General features: G+C 53.4%; 1 protein-coding gene across 10 annotated transcripts in view; it reads right to left on the reverse strand.

Annotated features, from left to right (window-relative positions):
• The window catches only part of GDPD5 (glycerophosphodiester phosphodiesterase domain containing 5), a 91,865-nt gene that overhangs the window by 30,540 nt on the left and 41,521 nt on the right, over positions 1–19,804 (reverse strand). For 6 of the 10 annotated variants that reach the window (XM_004051824.5, XM_055356825.2, XM_031016300.2 and 3 more), the window contains one exon: positions 12,769–12,945. In XM_004051824.5, coding sequence (XP_004051872.1) covers positions 12,769–12,885 — 117 coding nt within the window. In that variant the 5' untranslated portion in view covers positions 12,886–12,945. Of the gene's footprint in view, positions 1–12,768; positions 12,946–14,389; positions 14,635–17,327; positions 17,630–19,804 lie in introns of those variants that run through there. The other 4 variants (XM_055356828.2, XM_055356824.2, XM_055356823.2 and 1 more) reach the window with 2 other exon arrangements.

Here is a 19,804-nt window from a genome sequence, read left to right on the forward strand (position 1 = left end):
TTCTAGAACAATCGAACCCTAGGAGCTGCCACCCAGAGAATGGCTGAGTCCCTAGACTCAGTCCTGCCTCCCATGGAGGCAGTCTGGGTCTGCACATGACCGTCTCTCCACCACCCTCCAGCCAGCACCCCAGGACTAGTCCTTCTCAGAATCCCTCTTGCTACCTCAAATTCTTATTTGCTCATAACAGCCTTCATTTCCTGCAGAGTGCAGCTGGTGAGTCCCAGGCCAGCTTAAACATCTGAGTCTCCCAAAGGGTGAACCATGTCTTTAGACTGACACCCATCTGGTCACATCATACCCCAGCTTGAGAGTCCCACTGGCAAGAGCTTCTCAGTAGATGTCAAGGCCCACTCTGTCTGGCCCAGGCCAGCTCTGTGCTTTATGCCCCATGCACAGAATTATATACGGTTCCCCAAACAGGCTCTTCAGACCCCAAGCCTTCACACAGCTGGAGCCTCCATCTAGAAAGCAACCTTTCTCTGCTCCATGAGGCAAACTACTCCTTCCAGAGTGCCTCCTCCCTGAAGACTCCCCTGTCTCACAGGGTGAATCCCATCTCCTCAGAGCTCTGTAACTCATGCAGCCATCTCACCTATGGCTCAGACCCCACAGTTCTAGAACTGTCTCTATACATGTTGGTCTCCCTGCTATACATAAATGCCTTGAGATCTGGGCAGTTTTCGTGTTCCAGATGGCACAGGAACTTGAGAAAGATTTGATAATGAAATGATAGGTGAGGAAATATCCTTTCTCCTACCCTGGCATGAGTACACCCACCCAGGAGAGATTTCCCTGAGGCTTAACACCCAGTTCCCACAAAAAAGTACCTAGTCTTCTATAGAGCCCACACTGGCAGTGTTAGATGGCTGTCTGTCCACAGAGACCACTTTGCCTCCTCAGGGGCAAGGCCTGTGTGCCTCTGACCAGCAGAGAAGGTTCTGAGAGGGACCTAGGTGAGGGGTGAGCCTCGGCCTAGGATGGGTCTGGTCCCAGGCAAGTAGCCTGGAGGCAGGAAGGTAAAGCACCTGCTGTAGGCGCTGGGAAGACGTCCTGTGACCGGGGTGATGCAGGGCCCAGGGGCAAGACTGACAGGGGGCCAGGAAGACCACAGGGGCCGGGAGGGCCCATGGCAGCCAGGGTCCTATGCCCTAAAGGCCATTGTCCTCAAGTGTCCAGATCCTTACAGTGGAGCAAGGCAGGGCAGGAATGAGGGGCTGCACCTCCCACTCCTGGGAACCAGCCAAGACCAGAGCTGGCGGTGGTTGGGGGTGAGGCATCCAGGCATGGAAGGAATGCAGGCAGGGCCTAAGCAACAAGGAGCCAGGAACCCCATGATCAGAACTAGCGCATGAGCTGGGGTTGGGGCAACCTAGGGATTAAAGCCCTGGGAGCTGAAGCCGGAGGCCACAGTGAGCCTGTAGATGGGGATGAACAGGCCCCAGCACAGAGGGAGGCAGGCAGCGGGGGTCACTCTAAGAACAATCAGAGGAAAACACTGAATGGCAGGGGCTGGAAGGAAGGGAAGGGGAAGGTGAGGAAGTAGCCAGAGGAAGTGGCCTGGGGAGCAGCTCCACTGATAAAGAGGCCCCAATAGCACTAATGGTCCTTGTCAGGGCACATTACAGCAGAGAGAGGCCTGCCCACTCCACCAATTAGCAAGCCAATCTGGCCCTGCTCCCAGAGACGCAGAGCAGTGATCGCTGCCTCAATGCCCCAGCCACGGCCCTCCTTCATCTCTCACAGTCTGCATAACACTAGCGGTTGTTTATTTAGGGGTATCTACCCCCATTGCACAGAGGCTCAGAGAAGGGCCACCACATATGGCTGAGCAAGTTGTGCACTGCCCCCTAAGAAGTGCCACTCACATCATGGTGACCATCAATGTGCATATTATGACGATTTGCTGGCACATGGCGGGCGGGCATGTCCTAGAAAAGGGGTGCTTTTTGCTAATTTGCATAAAGGCTCAACACGGGTGAGTGGAGGGGAGTCAGAGGGGTCAGCAGGTAGGGGAGGAGTGGGGATAAGATTTGAACCCAGGCATACTGACTGGACTCTGCAGGCCCCCTTGGGAGGCAGCCTGAACAGCTCCCCTCAAAACCCACCTTGCCCTCTGGGACCCAGTATGGCGATCCCAGGCCCAGCCTAGTTCCCTGGATTTCTCTCCTCCAACTCTCTGACCCCTAGGCCAGACCTGATGCTCCTTCAGGAAGCCTTTCCATCCCTCCCGGCCTCAAAAGGTCTCCCCTCCCTGACCATCCTGCACAGACTCTTGGCACCCACCACTGTGACCCTCAATCAAATTGTAATTGTGGAGATGGAAAGAGCACTGGCTCTAAAGAGCTGGCTCTGCCACTCAGCACGTCACCTGGCCCCTCTGAGCCTCGGTCTCCTCGTTGTAAATGGGAATAACAGCCGTTCCCTCAGAGGGAGGCTGTTAAATGAGCTGAAGGGCTTCAAGTGGCACATAGTGGGTGCATAATGAGGGTGGCTCACTGCGCTGCGAGCTCCCTCAGGGCAGGGATGGCCTGAGCTGTCTCTATGTCTCCTGGGCCCAGCATCACGCCGGGCACAAGGTGGTGGTCACCTATGGCATGAGGGATAGAAGGAGGTATGGATGTGAGACAGGGCAACAGAGGGGTGCTCAGGGCCACCAGTGGGCAGGGCCATCGTGCAAGCCCCAGACTTACCCTCAGGGAGCAGAAGAAAAGCTGAGTGGGCTGGGGCTGAGGGAGCAGCTGGCTCCTGGGGTAGGCACCAGGAGGAGTGTGCTGGAGACTGCCTAAGGAGGGACCAGACAGGGCGAGCAGCTGGGGCAGGAGTGGCCCCTGGCTGTGGATGGGGTAGGATGCTGATTCCTGCCCCAGGGGATGGAGGCTGAGGTGGGGGCTGCTGTGATGGAGAATCCTGGAGGCTCCAACCCAGAGGCCGCTGCATCTCCTTCCATTATTACCCTAACCCTCCAGAAACAGGAGCCCCTCCGTAGCAATCTGGGCAATTGTGGGTCAATTTCCCTGAAGGCCAGTCCTTCTCCTCACTGTCTCCTGAGGATGGTCATGTCTTCTCTTCACCCTTCCTTGTCTCTGTCCTGTCCCTCCCACCCCAGAGCCCTCTGTGTTCAGAGAAGAACATAGAGAAAGACCTCATTAGCAGTGGGGGCTCATACAGTCACAGAGCACGACTGCAGCCGCAAACCCAGCCCCACACAGGAAGCATGGGCATGGCCGCTGGGGTGGGATGGCTCTGCTGCTGCCTTTTGCCACTGGCTACAGGCCCCTGCCACTGTAGACTGCAGCCCCAGGCCAAAATGCACACAGCTGCCCCTCCCACTACTAGGGATCCTGAAGGTTATGGAGCACCTCCCCTCAGTCCCTTAACAGAACATGGGGTCTGAAGTCTGCACACATCACTCTGAATGTTACAGAATTTCAGAATCGCAGAGCTCCGCTGCCTGTCCCCTTGCCCTGAGGCAGCGAGCATGTCTGCAGCCTCCAGGACACGAGCTCACCCTGCTCTACTCCACTGGCTCCTGGGAAGGGGCTTCTCCTTCCAGATGCTGCCTAGTCCTTCTGTGGACTCAAAATTCTTCCTTCCATGACATGGAGCCTGACAACGGAAGGCTGGGTTGAGGGAGTCTAGCAATACTGGGTTTGAATCCCAGACTGGCCACGACTGAGTGACCTTGGGGAAGACATTTACCTTCTCTGCGCCCCAGCTTCCTGCTCTGTAAAATGGGGACAGTATCGGCATGCTGCCCAGACCACTAAAACCTCCCATGCACGGTGTCTGGTGAGGCTGACCTTCCGGGCAGGGGAGTTACTGCCCTCCCCCCGACGCCCACCCCCGGGAGGTGGAGCTGAAATCTGCCTCCTCCACTGCTCCCGTGCAGCTGGTTCTCTGACACCACACAGAACAAGGCCAGCCAAAGGGTAAGAAATATTGGGGTCAAATGACCACAGAGTGGAGAATACACAAAAGAGCTGGATTTTCACCCAGGCCCTTTTCCCACTGGCTGTGTGGCTGTAGGCCAATCGCTCAGGACCTCTGACCTCAGCTTCCTCCTCTGTTCACAGAATGACATCACCACCACCTCACAGGAGGACTTCCAGGCCCCAGCACGATTACAGATGTAAGCTGTAAGTCGCCAAATCCAGGATCGTTCCTGTAATTATCATTTCGCGTCTGACAGCCCTTTAATTATGTGAAGACAGTGATCAAACCTTTCCTCCCTGCTCTACACCACATCTCTCCAGCTGCTGAGGACAGCCAGGTTGATCGCCTTCCCCCAACCCAGGGTGGGTGCCATGGTCAGCCAGATGCAGAGGCAAGGACTGGCTCTGTAGGCTGTGGCCCTGGGAGCCAGCACCAATGGAGGAAGAAGACCCTGGCATGGTAGCTGCCCAATCTCACTCACAGGCTGCATCCTGGGCTGTGGGGAACAGAGTCCTGTGTGAGCTCACCATGGCACTGGGGGTGGGTGGGGATGGTAATCCTAAGAGCCCTTTACTTGCTCCATCTCATCATCCCCACAGTTCTGCAAAGCAGAGGAGACCAAGTCACAGAGGAAGGAAGAGACTTGCCCAAAGTCACAAAGGGCACACATAATGGTGGAACCACAATTCACAACCAGGTCTGTGTACCTCCAGTGTCCCCAGCTGTCTCGGGGCAACAAGGAGCAGGAAATGTAAATTATCCTTGTCTGACCAAGGTGGAAACAGGCTCAGAGGGACAGGGCCTTGCCCAAGGTCACACTTTGAGTCACAGGCTGCACCAGAGCAGGGACCCTGGGATTTCAGAGTTAACCAAGATGCCAGAGATTATCTCGCCTCATCTCCTAAAGATCCAACTAAGAAGTGGTGATACTGCGATCTAAAGAAGGAGAATGGCCTGGAAATGTGGGCAAGAGATTAGGTCATTAGTATATTAGTGCAAAAATGATGGGGAATTCAACTTATGGTGTTGGGACATCTGGATATTTGGTAACAACTGTAATTAGACCCCTACCTCACACCCCGTACCAAACTAAATCTGTGTCTCTCCTCTACATCCTCACCACCCTTCTCTTCCAGTCATCTACATACACGTGTTGAGCCCTTAGACACTCAGAGATAAATCAGGCCACCCTGAGCCAAGACTGGCAGCAAACAGCTCCACTCCTGGGAATTGGTGTGGTGAGCAGGGCAAACACAGGTTGCTTAGGAGCTCAGAGCCCAGATCCTTAACACTGTCAGTTATAGGAGGAGGGGTGAGCTAGAAGCCTTCCTGGAGGAGGAGACACCTGCAGCAAAGTGGAAGGAAAGGACTTATTGAGAGAACAAGGTTGGGAAACCTCAAGCCAGACAGAGAAAAGGAGCAGAGGGCGTGAAGGCACAGAGCAAAGCAGGCTTTATTTTGGGGAACTGGCTCTTTATGGGCTTATAAAAGCTTTCTCTATGTAAGAGAATTAGCCTTCATACACACTGTATATTTTTTCTTATATATCATTTGAATTAATTTTATTTATCATGTTTTCTGTGTAGAAATTTAAATTTTTATGTAGTCAAATCTATCCCTCTTTTCCTTTATACATTTTGCCTTTGGTATTGGATTTAAGAAGGGTGGCCCAATATCATATATTTAAGTAATATTTTACACCCACGATTTCTCGGCTTCATTGCTTACATTTCCATCTGCAATCCACCCATCCATCGACATCCATCTATATATAGTTCCATACGGATGTCACGTGTGCGGAGAGAGGTTTAAAAGCCTTATCTCTAAAGCATGAAGACTAGAATTTCTTTTACATCTTTCCAAGTTGTTTAAATTTTTTCAACAAATGTATGCCTTCAAAATGGGATGAAAATTTTAAAAATAGAAAAAAATACATCTTAATCCATCTGGAATTTATTTTGGTGTGAAGTAAAAGGCAGGGATCTAATTTTACTTTCACCAAATGGATGCTTCAGCTGTCCCTACATCATTTGTGATACTGGTAGTAATTTCTACATTTGTTCACCACACAGTGAGTTCTCAGATGCCTGTGGTTGTGTTTCCAGGTTTTCTAACCTGGCCCAAGGCAGCCCTTTCCCCCTTGTGCGGGCTCTGCCTGGCACAGCTCCTTTCTGCTCAGCCAAGCCCTCTCCCCAGTGGTTCCAGCTCTTCTTTGAGGTCCCAGAGCCCAGCTGCACCCTCAGCACACAGTCCTACAGAGACCAAGAGGGAGAGACTGAGGAGTGCCTACTCCTGAATCTGCCACCTGCAAGCCAAATCTTGGGCACCTCAGCTCTTCCAGTGGTCAGCCTGTTCCACCTTCACCAAGTTCCAAATGGGGGGACTGATGCATGGGAAAGCCTGGGAAATGTCAGCTGGAAAGGGTGCAGGGAGCTCCCAAAAGGGAGAGATGGGCAGGCTATGGCAGGATTACCCTGGCCCTGATCCGGGAGATTTGGGGGAGGTGGTGGCCTGGGGAGGTTGAAGAGATATTGCAGCATTAGGGCCGAGCAGGGAAAGGGATTAGAATCCCCACCCCCAGCCGGCTCCTGACAGCCTAAGAGGCTGGATTTATTTTTCTGGACTACAGAGAGCTGGGCAATCAGGCCTCTGTCCTTGCTTCTGCTGGGGTGCATTGCACTCAGAGCGGTTCATTAGGCAGGAGAATGCAATTAAGTCCTGCCTGGGGCACCCTGTTTCTCCCAGCCTATCCCTTGGCTGGCATCAGCCCCTTGGGGAGACATGAGCAGAAGGGCTGAGGGGCCCTTAGGAAGAACCATCCCAGATCCGTTCATAGGACCCTGACCACGTCACAGGGTGGGTGGTGATAGTCCCCTGGTAATGCCCCATCTCCTGCCCCACCCTTGCTCAAGGTGTTCATAGAGTGTCATCAACAAGACTTAGCCACTTCCCCTGGAGCATGACATGGTCATGCCAGGTGCCCTTGGTGCTATTCCAAGAGGAGCTAGGCAGGGTGTGGGGGTTGCCTAAGGCAAGAGACAGCATGGCTTTATTGCAGCGATAAATCCCCACCTCCTCGTGCTGCAACAAACCAGCCTCTCCTCTCTCTCTCGTGGATGTAATAATATCATCTCCTAGTTTCTTATCCTTATAGGAATCCTGCAGTTTTAGAAGTGGGAAAAATAAAGCTCAGAGGGCCTCTCTCTCACCCCTGCCGGGTCTCTTTTCCTCAAAGCGCTGAAGGAGAGAAAGCCATCACTTTGAAAGTTTGTAGGGAGGGCACGTTTTCTGCAGGGTTGGAACAATGGTCTCTTTGGTACAAGACAGGAGGCACATTCCTATCCATGATCTAATTGTATCTGTAGGACATAGATGTGTACCTCCACTTAACCCACAAGCAAGCTCAGGCCCAGAGAGGGTCTGGGCCTGACCTGAGATCACACACTCAGTCACTGGGAGGCAGGGTCAAGTTCAGGCTGCAGCTCCCTTGCCAGGAATGCCCAGTGGCATCTGGCTCAATCCAGCCACACCCTGGAGCCCATCTCAAAGGCTCCTTCATCCCTGAAGCCTGCCCTGATTTCCTGAGTGGGATCCATTCTTTCCAGCTCCATATCCTGGACACAAATCCACACGGCTGACAGGACAAAAAGTGGGGGCCAGCTGGGAAACTCATCTCTTCCTCCCTCTTGTGCACTGGCAGAGCCCAATCCCAGCTCCAAGGGTGATCTGGGAGGTCCCTCTGGCTGAGGCAGCACCCTCCACTGCCAACCACCACCAGGAGCACAGGAGGCAGCACCAAGAACACAGCACACACCCGTCCGCACATGTACGCCTACATTCTCTGACAGCTCATTAGGGGTCTGGCTGCCCCACCTGGTCAGCAAGATGGCAGTCACATCCCCTAACCGCTTCCTCACTCACTCATGAACACATATGCTCAATCCTCCTTCCAGTCGTTCATTCAGTAAATCTTGTCCGAGGACCTCCTCTGAGTCAGGTCCCTGGAGTGTGCAGGCCCAGACGCTATCCTAAAGAGTCCAGTGGGAAACAAAAAATCACAATCCACATGGCCAGCACAGGTCAATGTGCTATGGAACCCCAGGGGAGTGAGGAAGGTGGGGAGAGAGAGCAGTGAGGAAAGAAAGGAAGGAGGAGGGCTATTTTTTGGCAGAAGTTGGGGGCATGGAGGGGGATTTGCAATGAGTCTTAAGGGGTAGAGAGGAGAAAGACAGGGCATTCCAAGCAGAGGGAATGGCAGGAGCAAAGGCCCAGTGCTGTGAAGGGTGAGGTTATCCTGGGGATGCGGAGAAGCTCAGGGTGGCTGGCGTGGACGAGCATGGAGGGGAAGGGGCAGAGGAGCTGGGGATGGATTTCCCTACACCGAGTGTCTTCCTGCCAGGGTAGGGTGATGGGGGGCTCTCATCATATCCCATCATAGAAGGCAGGCAACTGGGGTTAGGGAGGCTTATTTGTCTGTTCTGCCCACCCTTCCTGTGCTATTCCTGGACTCTACTGAGAACGCTGTACTCTCACTCGCTCCTGGGGCACAGCATGTGTTCCCATCTCCAGGACGGGCCTCCATCCACCCACGCTGGGCATCATGGGAGGATGGGATTCACTGTCAGACACTCCTTCCTCTGCACCTCAGTCCACAGCCAGTCCGTTGATACCTTCTAGGTGTCTCTGGAATGCCTCCCCAGCCTGCATCCCTGTGTATACCTCCTCACTCCCCACACAGACACCTGAGGCCTCACTGGCCCTCCCACCTCCACCTGAGGGCCCTCAGCATCCTCCACAATTTGACCACAGTGTTCCTCACACAGCCCAAGCCTGGCTCAGGCCCCCGCTGCCCAGGATGAAGCCTAGACTCCTCAATACAGCTTCAGGCTCAGGCCCACTGAGCAGCACCCTTCCCCGTCCCTGCACCTGAGCCGGTGGACTGAATTCCTTTCAGTTCCTGAACACAAGACACTCTCTTGTGCACACAGTTCCCCCTACCCTGAACACTTCCCCGGTCTGCAGAGATGGGGCCGATCCTCCCAGAGGCCAGCTCAGGCAAGCCTTCCCTGCCCCCAGGGTTTCCCCAGGCCTCCAAAATGATCAACCTGGGTGGTCCGGGTGTGTCTCATCTTGTCTGTTCCCCCACAAGCCTGGGGGCCGGCCCTTCAAGGGAGGGGAAAACCAGGTCTGATATACTTATGACCCCAGAGCAGGTAGCAGGACAGGTTTGTTGATTGAATAAGTAATCAGGGCACCCCAGACAAGACTGTTTGGTGTGGAACAGATGAGAAGGCACAGGCCTGGTGGTGTGAGCGGGGTCAGTGCAGGCTGTGCCCTCAGCCCCTTGGCCTGAATAACTCCCTTGCTCTTCCTGGAGGAAATCAATTAAGATTATAGCAGCCTTCAAAAGGTAAATGTACTACAGAAGTGCAAGAATTGGCTATGGTAGTCTGTCTCTTTCAATGTCTCTGGCTGGGAAGTTCCTCCAGGCATCTGACCTATATCCCTCTCTATAGAGAAGCTGGTTTTGACACTGCCTTTTGCAGACACAGTCTTCAGGGGACCCTGTGGGGATGGCCTGAGAACAGTCTTCTGTCCTACCAAGTCCTTAATTGGCAGTATTAGAGTAATGAGTCACAGACAACAACCAATTAATTATCCCCAGTTATAAAAAGCTCTACTTCCCCTTCCTGGCTGTTGAGTGAGCCTGGCCTCCTGCTGCCAGGCTCCTCCACTCCTCAGAACTGGGGGCAAGAGAAGAGGCCATTTCACCTCTCTGGTCCTTGGTTTCCTGCTTCTTTATTTGTTAAGTGTGTGTCCTGGGGGAATGGGGGGCAAAGGCTTGGAAGAGGTGGGAACGTGTCAGGCTGGGGGGCAGGAAGGAGGGAGACCAGCGTGGATGGAGAGGAAGGGGCCCTTCCCAGGCTCTCTCCACCCACCCTCTCCACTCCCAGGATCCACTTCAGGGCCCAGGGCTGGATCATAACCAGGGAAACACTGAGGATTCCAAGCCTGGCATTCAAGGCCACTCCCCATCTTGTCCCAAATGCTCCTGGTCCAGTGCTCTTTCTCCTCCATCAGGCAACTTCCCAAGTCCCCTTGCCTTTCTTCTTCCAGCAAACTCTCACTTAAACCCACATCTTCAACACACGCTATCTTCCCTAGTCTCCAGCAGTTTAGGCTGCAAATCTATCATCAGCCTGTGTGACTGATTTCTCCATCTGTAAAATGGGCACACAATTAAACATGGCCCATGGAGATGTTACAACAATGACTAGGGCAATGCATGTAAACTGTTTGCTCCCTGCATACAGTAGGTACTCAATAAATGTTAACAGATACTATTACTTTCATACTTCATTTTCCAGCCTGAGAATGAGAATAAAATGCCTCGTGACTCTCCCACCTTTCAGCCCATTTCACAGATGAGACTCAGGGAGATCGGGTTTCACAGGAGTTGAACCCAGGCTTCTCTGAGTTGGGAGATACAGGGGGAGAATCCCCCCTGGGGCGGGGGTGGTGAGAATTAGGAGACAAACCAGGCTCACTGGAAGAGCCATCTCCACCACCCCTCAACTCAGGCAGTTCTCCTCTCCCTACCAGCCCCCGCAGAGCTTACACAAGACCTCTATTTGTTCAGCGAAATTTCTGGAGCCCCTACCCTGCACCAGCCCTGTCTTTGAGACACTAGGTCGCTATTCCTTCGTTGTGAGTCCAGCCCCACCGCTGCCCTCACCCAGCTGCCTCAGGGAGGAATAGAGAGAGAAAAGAGAAACGGGGAGAGAGAGAGAAAGGATGAGGGGCAGAGGCTGGGAACCAGGAAGTAGGAGGAGACAGGGGGCGGAGCGAAGTGAGCGACTGCAGGGAGAAAGGGGCGGGGGAGCAGAGGATGCTCATCTTCAGCTGTGAGTTTGGGGTCACCTGAGGTGAGTTCAGCCCTTTCTGCAGAGGCGCTGCCACCCAGAGCTGCTGTAAAGCCCTATACCCTCTCCTAGCCTAGCTCATGGCCCCCTGCTGCCCCTCCAGCCTTGGCCCCAGACCCCTGCCTCAGATTGGTGACCCAGACCCTAGCCTTGCAGGGCACATTCTGTTCTGGTTCTCAGTCAGCTCAAAACCAGCCTCAGCCCACTTCCTCCACTCTGGGCCCTGTGCTGGCTGCAGCCAAGATCATCACTTCCTGACTCCATGCCTATGACTGGCTGGCCTTGGGCCCACCAAGGAGATGAGACTTCTGGGAGATACGCCTTCCCCAGCGTCTGCCCTGATGGCCAAGGGGCTTCCTGCCTGGGAGCTCAGCCATCCTTCTTCTCGCCTTAGCCTCAGCTGTCTCCCCACCCTATTCACACCAGTGGCTGCTGGACCTCCATTGCCCAGGTCCAGATCCAGAACAAAGTGTGGAGCACAGTAGAGTGGTCACGGGATTCTGAAGCCAAGATCACAACCTATCTCCCATTTCAGAGATGGAGAGGCTGAGGCTTGGGCATCTGGAATGACCTGTCTCAATGGCTAGTCATAGCTGGCACTGTGCCAGTCACGTTACAGCCCTCATCACATGTCATGGCCCAGCGGCAACTTGAGAGGGGTGTGTCTCCCCTCCAGTTCACCATTGAGGGAGCTCACAGGCAACTAGATTCAAGTAGAGGATGCACCACCAAAACCTGAATCCATCTGACTCCAGAGCCCACGGTCTGTACCCCTCCACATAAGAGGGAAAGCTGTGACATATGGTATCTCAGAGGGCTTCCCAGCAGGGGCCTGGAGTGGAGAGACTGGGGCTCTAGTATTGGCGTTGCCAGGGGCCTGCCCTGTGGCCTTGGGCAGGCCCTTCCCTCTCCTTTGCCTCAGTTTGGCCACTTGGCTCCTCTGTGGCCGGGAGTGGGGAGATGGCAATGAATCAGGCCTGGTGCCCACCCTGGCAGTTCCTGCTTTTCACTATTTGGAGGTGACGAACCCAGGCTCCTCAGTCTAGGGCTCTATCCGTCATCAGCACAGGCAGAGGAGGGCAGACAGGTGGATAAGCTTCCCCGACTTCCCCAGACAGACAGCCAGGCCTACTGGGCCTCTGACATCAGTGGCAGCCACCGCTCCCCATCCCCCACCCCGGCCCACACCCTGCCACCCCCTGGCCACTCCAGCCTCTTCTGGGGCTGGCTGAATTTAGAGGCTGGCTTCTTTGTTCAGACAAGCAGGAAGGAGGAGGAAAGTTGTTCTCCAGACAGTAAAGCTTTTAGATAAACACCACACAGGAATTGGGTTCCTTCAGAGAAGAAACTAGATCCACCGGCTGACAGCGCCCCAGGGACAGGAGTGCAGCTTAGGTCTGGCCTGGGAAGCCCAGCACTGAAGGAGGCTTTCTTTATCCGGCTGTGCACCTGCTGCCAGCTCTGGCAAGCCTGTGGCTCAGGTGACTGAGCCCCAGTGCCAGACCGTGGCCCTGCCAGCTCCCAGGCTCCAGGATGGCCAGGCCCATCTCCTCACCCTCTCCTCCAGCACCTGCCTGTTTGCCTGCCTGCCTGCCTGTCAAGATCTGCCAGGAAGCTGAGAACTTCTGCTCACCTTGGGGTGACCCTTCCCTTCTAGAACAGCCCAACCTCAACGATGTCAGAGGAGAGTTAATAACTTGTCAACAGGACAAACTCCTTCCATGCCCTCCTGGTCAGTAGATTCAGGAATTACTATGAGTCCATTTTACAGAGGGAGAAACTGAAACCCAGAAAGGCCATTGGCCTGTCCAGAGCGAGTCAGCAGAGACAGAGCTAAGACCCCTCCCCCAGCCCCTCAGGTTTGCTGGGGCTCACTGGGTCCCTCTGACCCTGTTCCAGGATGGCTCACCGGCGTGGTATCATCATGGGAGCGCTGGTAGCGCTTCCAACGGCAGCCGTAGATGCCCGTGAGGCAGGAGAGGCACAGCTGTGGCTCGTAGTACTGCAGGGGCTGGTGTCTCACCATACTCGTGCCCACGGCCCTGGCGCCTGGCCCTCAGGCGCCCATGGAGGCCCCCAGCTTGTCCTGCAGGAGGAAGCACAGGGCAGTGAGGCAGGGGAAGGGTGAGGAGTCAGGCACCACACAGCAAGTCATTGTAGCCTAGGTCAGGGAGGGTCACCCCTGCTCAAAGCACTGCAGTGGGGCTCCGTCTCACTTGGAGTCACAGGCCCACCCCTGCAGGTCCCCAAGGACCTGTCCTTTGCCTCCCACCCAGGCCCTCATCCTCCCTACTCCTTCCCCTCCAGCCACTCCTGACCTCTTCCATGTTCTTCACTGGCCTAGCATGCTGCTGTTCCCTCTGCCTGGAATGCTCTTCCCTTAGAAACCTGCATGGCTTCCTCCTCTTTCCCCTCCTCTCTTCAGGTCTTAGCTCAAATGTCCTTTTCTTTTCTTTTTGAGACAGAGTCTTGCTCTGTCACCCAGGCTGGAGTGCTGTGGCACGATCTCGGCTCACTGCAACCTCTGCCTCCTGGGTTCAAGCAATTCTCTTGCCTCAGCTTCCCAAGTAGCTGGGATTACAGGTGCCCACCACATCTGGCTAATTTTTGTATTTTTGTAGAGCTGGGGTTTTGCCATGTAGGCCAGGCTGGTCTCGAACTCCTGACATCAGGTTATCCACCTGCCTCAGCCTCCCAAAGTGCTGGGATGACAGGCGTGAGCCATGGCACCTGGCCACATGTCCTTTACTCAATGAGACTGTCCCAGATCACCTTCTGTAAAACTGTAGCCCCTTCCCACATTCCCTAAGCTCCTTCCCACGTTCTCAGCTTTGTTTTCTCAATCATGTCCTTAAATATAACTTCCTTATTTTTCCTGTCTACCCTACTATAATGCAGTTTTCATGAAGGCAAGGATTTTTATCTGTTGTATTTTCTGCTGTATTCCCAGTAACTTGAACAGTGTCTAGCACATAGCAGACTTTCAAAATAAACATTTTAGAAGAAATTATCATATAAGCTGAGATATGTTGAGCACTTAAAATACACCAGGCACCGTGTAAATACTTTACATTCATTGTTCCATCTCATCAGCACAACCATCTGAAGTGGCAGGTTCTGTGTCCTAAACCCATTTGACAGTTCAACAAACTGAGGCTCAGAGAACAAGGAGCAATGCCTGGCTGCTGTCCCATAACTGGACTGTAGTCAATCTAGGAACTGCTCTAGTGCCCCAAAGTATTCATTCTCCAGACACAGGGAGCTCCCTCGCCAGGTGGGGCCTGTGGGAGGATGGTATAGCAGCAAGAGGTGTCTTGAGGGTTGAAGTGTGGCTGCCAGAAGCTACTGCCCCAGCCCTGCTTGGCACCCTGGAGATATCTGTGGGAGCCTCAGCCTCTGGAGGCCAGTGTTGGTAAAGTGTAACCAGGTGGCAATGGGCTTGGGGCACCTCACACACCCTGAGTATCAGGTGTCATCCAGTCCTCCACACCACTGTGAGTTATTCTTATTCCATTTTGCCGATGACAAACCTGGGGCTCAGAGCAGAGAAACTATTTGCCCAGAGGTGCACAGCTATACTGAGGTGTCAGGACTCCAACGCTGGCCTGTGGGACTCCAGAAACTCAGTCATATGTTCTGTACCAGGCCCTGTCCGAGGCCCTGGAGACAATGTGAGCAGGACACACAAAGGCTCCTAGGGCCCTGAGAGGGCCAAAGAGGGGAACAACCAGGCATTGTTCCAAGTGCTTTCCATGCAGAAACTATAACAGCAGCCCTAGGAAGGAAGGAAGTATTTGCATTTAAAAAATGGAGATATAATTCACATGCCATAAAATTTACCCCTTTAAAGTATACATTTCAGTATTTAATATACAGTATTCAATTTTTGGTATATTCACAAGTTGTACAACCATCACCACTATCTAATCCCAAAACAGTTTCACCATCCCAACAACCCCCCACCCCCTTCTCATGCACTGTAACTCCCTATTTACCCTGGCCTCACTCCTCTGGCCCTGGCAACTGCTCATCCACTTTCTGTCTCTATGGACTTGCCTATTCTAGAGACTTCGTATAAATGGAATCATAGAATATGTGACCTTTTGTGTCTTGCTTCTTTCACGCGGCATAATGTTCTCAAGGCTCATCCATGTTGTAGCATGGATCAGCATTTCATTCCTTTTTATGTCTAACATTCTGTTGTATGGATCTACCACATTTTGTTTATCCATTGATCAGCTGATGGACATATGGGTTGTTATCACTTTTGGGTTGTTATACATAATGCTTCTGTGAATGAGTTTTTTGTGTGAACGTGTGTTTTCATTTCTTTTGGGTACACATTTCTTTTGGGATAGAATTGCTGGTCACAGCACTTTGGGAAGCCAAGGCAGGTGGATCACTTGAGGTCAGGAGTTCGAGACCAGCCTGACTAACATGGTGAAACCCCATCTCTACTAAAAATACAAAAATTAGCTGGGCATGGTGGTGGGCACCTGTAATCCCAGCTACTCAGGAGGCTGAGGCAAGAAAATCGCTTAAACCTGGGAGGCAGAGGTTGTCAAGATCGCACCACTGCACTCCAGCCAGGGTGACAGGGCGAATCTCCATCTCAACAACAAAAAAAAAGAATTGCTGTGTCATATGGTAACTTTTGTTTTTGAGATAAGGTCTTGCTCTGTTGCCCAAGCTGGTGTGCAGTAGTGCAATCATCGCTCATGGCAACCTCAGACTCCAGGGCTCAAGTGATCCTCCTGCGTTGCTGGGACTACAGGTATGTGCCGCCACACCTGGATCATATGGTAACTTTTATGTTTAACCTTTTGAGGAACTGCCAAACTGTTTTCCAACGTGACTGCACCATGTTACATCCCCAAAGTATCATCATCATCATCCCCATTTTATAGATGAGAACTCTGAAGCACAGAAAGGTTGACCCACTTACCAAAGGACACCCAGCAGAGCCAGGATTCATACCCACGCAGGTTGGCTCCAGGGACCTTGCTCTAACCCATGGGCCTGCCAAATCTGATCTGCCGCCTATTTTTGTACAGCCCAAAAGCTAAGAATAGTCTTTATGTTTTTAAATGGTTGTGAAGAGTCAAAACAAAAATATCTTGTGACATATGAAAATCATATGAAAGTCAAATTTCAGTGTCCATAAATAACATTTCATTGGACGCAGCCATGCTCATTCATTTATGTATTGTCTACGGCTGTTTTAACTGTAACTGCAGTGTTGAGTAGTTGCCACAGAGACCATATGGCTTGCAAAGCCTAAAATACTGACTGTCTGGCCCTTTAGAGGGAAAGTTTGCAGACTCCTACAGTCACTGGGCTCTAATGGCCCACGAGTCTTATGGTAAGTGCAGTGTATGATGGAGGGAGGAAAGGGAGCCTGTGGGCACTGACCAAAGTGCAGGGAGGGTCAGAGTATGCTCCCTGGAGTCAGCACTGAGCCAAGGCTTGGTAGATGAGCTCCTAAGATGCCACTCTCCAAAGCCCCAGGGGCTGCACCGTAGGAGCACGCTGAGCTTCAGGCCCACTCACTACTTCCACCACCAGGCCTCACTCAGGGCCTCTGCCTATCCCTCCAACACCACCACCCAATGCTGACTTCACCTCAGTGCGGAGATTACAGCCTCCAGTCTGAGGGAGAAGATGCATTAGGGGCTTGCTGGGAATACTGAATGACCCGGAGTCTCCTGAGTGCTGGGAATTGACTGCTGCAGCCTCTGTTCCGGGGAGCCCTGGGGAGGCCTGTGGACTATGGTGCAGCTGCTGGGGCTTCCCTGAGCCAGGGCCTGGGGGACAGGCTGGGGTGGGGACACAGCTTGGCTCCCATGGGGCTAGAGAGACCATGGGTGGGGGTTGGTGTAGGGTGCTCTCAGCTTTACTATACTCCAGATTTGGGGAGTGCTGCGGGCCCACATAGGCACCCCCACATTCCCAGCCTTCCCGCAGGGGTGGGAGGCCAGGGTCCACAGCCAGGAGAGCCAGATCTCACCCTGTGCACTCCCCAGACGGGGGTTTCTACTGTCATGTCAGCCACTACATCTGCCCCCGCCTCCCCAGGAAGGGAGGAGGCGGGTGCAATGTGGAAAGAAGCCTAGCTTCATGCTGCCTCGCATTGACTTGCTCTGTGGCTGGGGCCACTCAGGCTCTTCCCTGAGCCTTGGTTTCTGAATCTGTAAAAGCAGGTAACAGCTTCTGCCTTGACTTCTATAGGACACACAATTGGGGGCAGGGAGGGGGAAAGGTGCCAGGAGGTACTGCAACGCTGAGGTACAACAGGTGGACATCCTGCAACGCACGTGGGAGCCCGCCCCAGGTTCCCCTGCCTTCACACTCCTTTCCCGGGACTCCCCTGCCCCTGGGACTAATTCCCACATGTCCTCTGCCTGCCCCTCCCCTGTCCCCACGACTGCACATTACAACCCACCCAGGAATGGAAATTCCATTTCAAACCTGGAAAAGAGGGAAGTAGAAGTGCATGCGTCATGCCTCGGCCCAGAACTTCGCTGATACTGGCTCTCAGAGTCTCCTCTCCCCCTGGTGCATTTTTGTCCTGTTCACAACTGTAGGGGATTCTCTGGGAGGCAAACCTTTTCTCTCTCTTCTGTATGCTCTCCTGGCTGCAGCCATCTTGTCCACTCTCACGGCTTCAGTTACCAGGTGCTGCCAAGGCCACCCAGGCTCTGCCTCTGATCGAGATAGCCAGCAGCTCCTGGATGTCTCCAGCGGGGTCACCCAGGCCTTGCAGACCCAGTTCAGCCACACTGCCCCCTACCACCCTTTCCTCAAGGCCCTTTTCTCGCCATCCCCACAACCACTCCCCTGTTCAAGGCCTCATTTCCCCTGGCTGGGGACTCCTCCAGATTCCTTGCTTTCAGCCCCATCCCTCCAATCCAAACTCTTACCTGCAGCTGGACTGAACTTCTTAACAGGCAGTGACCGGGATCTGACCACTACTGCTTTTCCAGCCTTGCTTCCCTTCACCTGGTGAACACCTCCTGATCCTTCAAGTGTCAGATGTTCCCTCCTCCATGGAGGCCCGGTTTGGTTAGAGGTCTCCCCAGCCTCCCATATCCCTGGCATGTCCCTCCCTCTTACCTGGGCACACTGTGAGAGCACCGTGGACATGCCTGCCTCCCCCATGGGATGGTCTGCGTTAACCCCATGTCCCCAGGGAGCAACACAGGGCAGCAAGAGCAGGAAGCACTAGGGACTTCTTGGACCATACTTCAGAGAAGTGCCCAGAAGTTCTGCTAACGGAGGCATGCTACTCACACCACACTCGGCCGCCGGGACGGGACGAGCTCTGAGACGGGACTCTCTCCACCATCCCTCACCAGCCCCTCCCCTCCCCTCCCCTTCCTGCCAGGGATAATGGCATTACTTAGGTCCAATCGATTTCTCCAAGCTACATCCCAGGGCTGCTGATACCAGCCAAGTTCCCAAGAAATCCCCTGCCAAGAGCTACTGCTGGCTCTGGGACAAGAGAACGCTCTCACCTCTGAGCCTGATGTCCAAGGCCCCTCCCCAGCCCAAAGTCCTATTTTCTGTCAGAATTCCTGGCCCCTACCCTGTACTTGCACAGCCTCCTGCTTGCACAGGGAAAAGCAAGAGTCCATGACTGGGATGGAGTAAACATGCACTATGGAGCAGAGGCAGGATGCTGGGATGGGCGTGCACCTCCGGCGTCCTGTCCCATCCTCACATCCCGGGATGCACCTGCCCGCTCCCCTACCCTTTCTCCCTCCCATAACTGCCAGGCCCACGCTGTGCCCCGCAGACTGCACTGCACTGCTCTCAGCCCCTTTTCTGATCATGAAGTGCCTGGATTCTATCTAGCCTGGTCACCCTCAACTGACTTGCTATGTGACCTTGGACAGGTCACTACCTCTTCCCTGAGCCTTACTTTACCCATCAGGGAATGAGGACTAAATGGGGTAATACATGGAAGTGCTCAGGTCTGTAATAAAAAGGAATTGAGGCAACAACATGAATCTTGAAGACGTCATGCCAACTTCACAAAAGGCCACATATTGTATGATTCCATGTATAAGAAATGACCAGAATGGGCAAATACTGAGACAGAAAGTAGCTCAGTGAATGCCAGGGGCTGGGAGGATTGGGGAGGAAAGGCGGAGTGACTGCTAATAGGTGTGGAGTTTCTTTTTGGGCTGGTGAAAATGTCCCTGGCCGGGCGTGGTGGCTCACACCTGTAATCCCAGCACTTTGGGAGGCCGAGGAGGGTGGATCACTTGAGGTCAGGAGTTCGAGACCAGCCTGGCCAACATGGTGAAACCCCATCTCTACTAAAAATACAAAAATTAGCTGGGCGGTAGTGGCAGGCGCCTGTAATCCCAGCTATTTGGGAGGCTGAGGCAGGAGAATCACTTGAACCCAGGAGGCGGAGGTTGCAGTGAGCTGAGATGGTGCCACTGCACTCCAGCCTGGGCAAGACAGTGAGACCCTGTGCGCCACCATCCAACCCCCCCACAAAAAAAGAAAATGTCCTGGAATTAGTGGTGACGGTTGCGAACTTTATCTTGATAAAACTTTTTTTGTTTAAGTGCCCAGGTCTGGAAGTCACATGAATGTCTGCACTAGTTGTGAGGTGCTGCGAGGTCAGCAGCAGCTGCACCAGAGGGGACAACAGCCTGGAAACCTTGGCTGTACCTGGGCCCCCTCCACTCCTACCCAGGCGTGGGTCTCCAGACCCCTCAGATTCTGGAAACAACTCTAGTTCCTTCCAAGGAACTCTTCTGCCAAATTAACCTGAATTGTTTCTGTTGTTTGCAATCCCAAACCTTGATTGGTATGAGGATATTCACTGTGTTGCCAGCTTTTAACAGGTTTTAAGCCCTTAATAAATGTGTTCAAGAACTGATTGAGGTCAAGTGCCATGGCTCATGCCTGTAATCCTAGCACTTTGAGGA

This window comes from Gorilla gorilla, chromosome 9 (genome assembly GCF_029281585.2).
Source record: "Gorilla gorilla gorilla isolate KB3781 chromosome 9, NHGRI_mGorGor1-v2.1_pri, whole genome shotgun sequence".
In the NCBI taxonomy this organism is placed as follows: domain Eukaryota; kingdom Metazoa; phylum Chordata; class Mammalia; order Primates; family Hominidae; genus Gorilla; species Gorilla gorilla.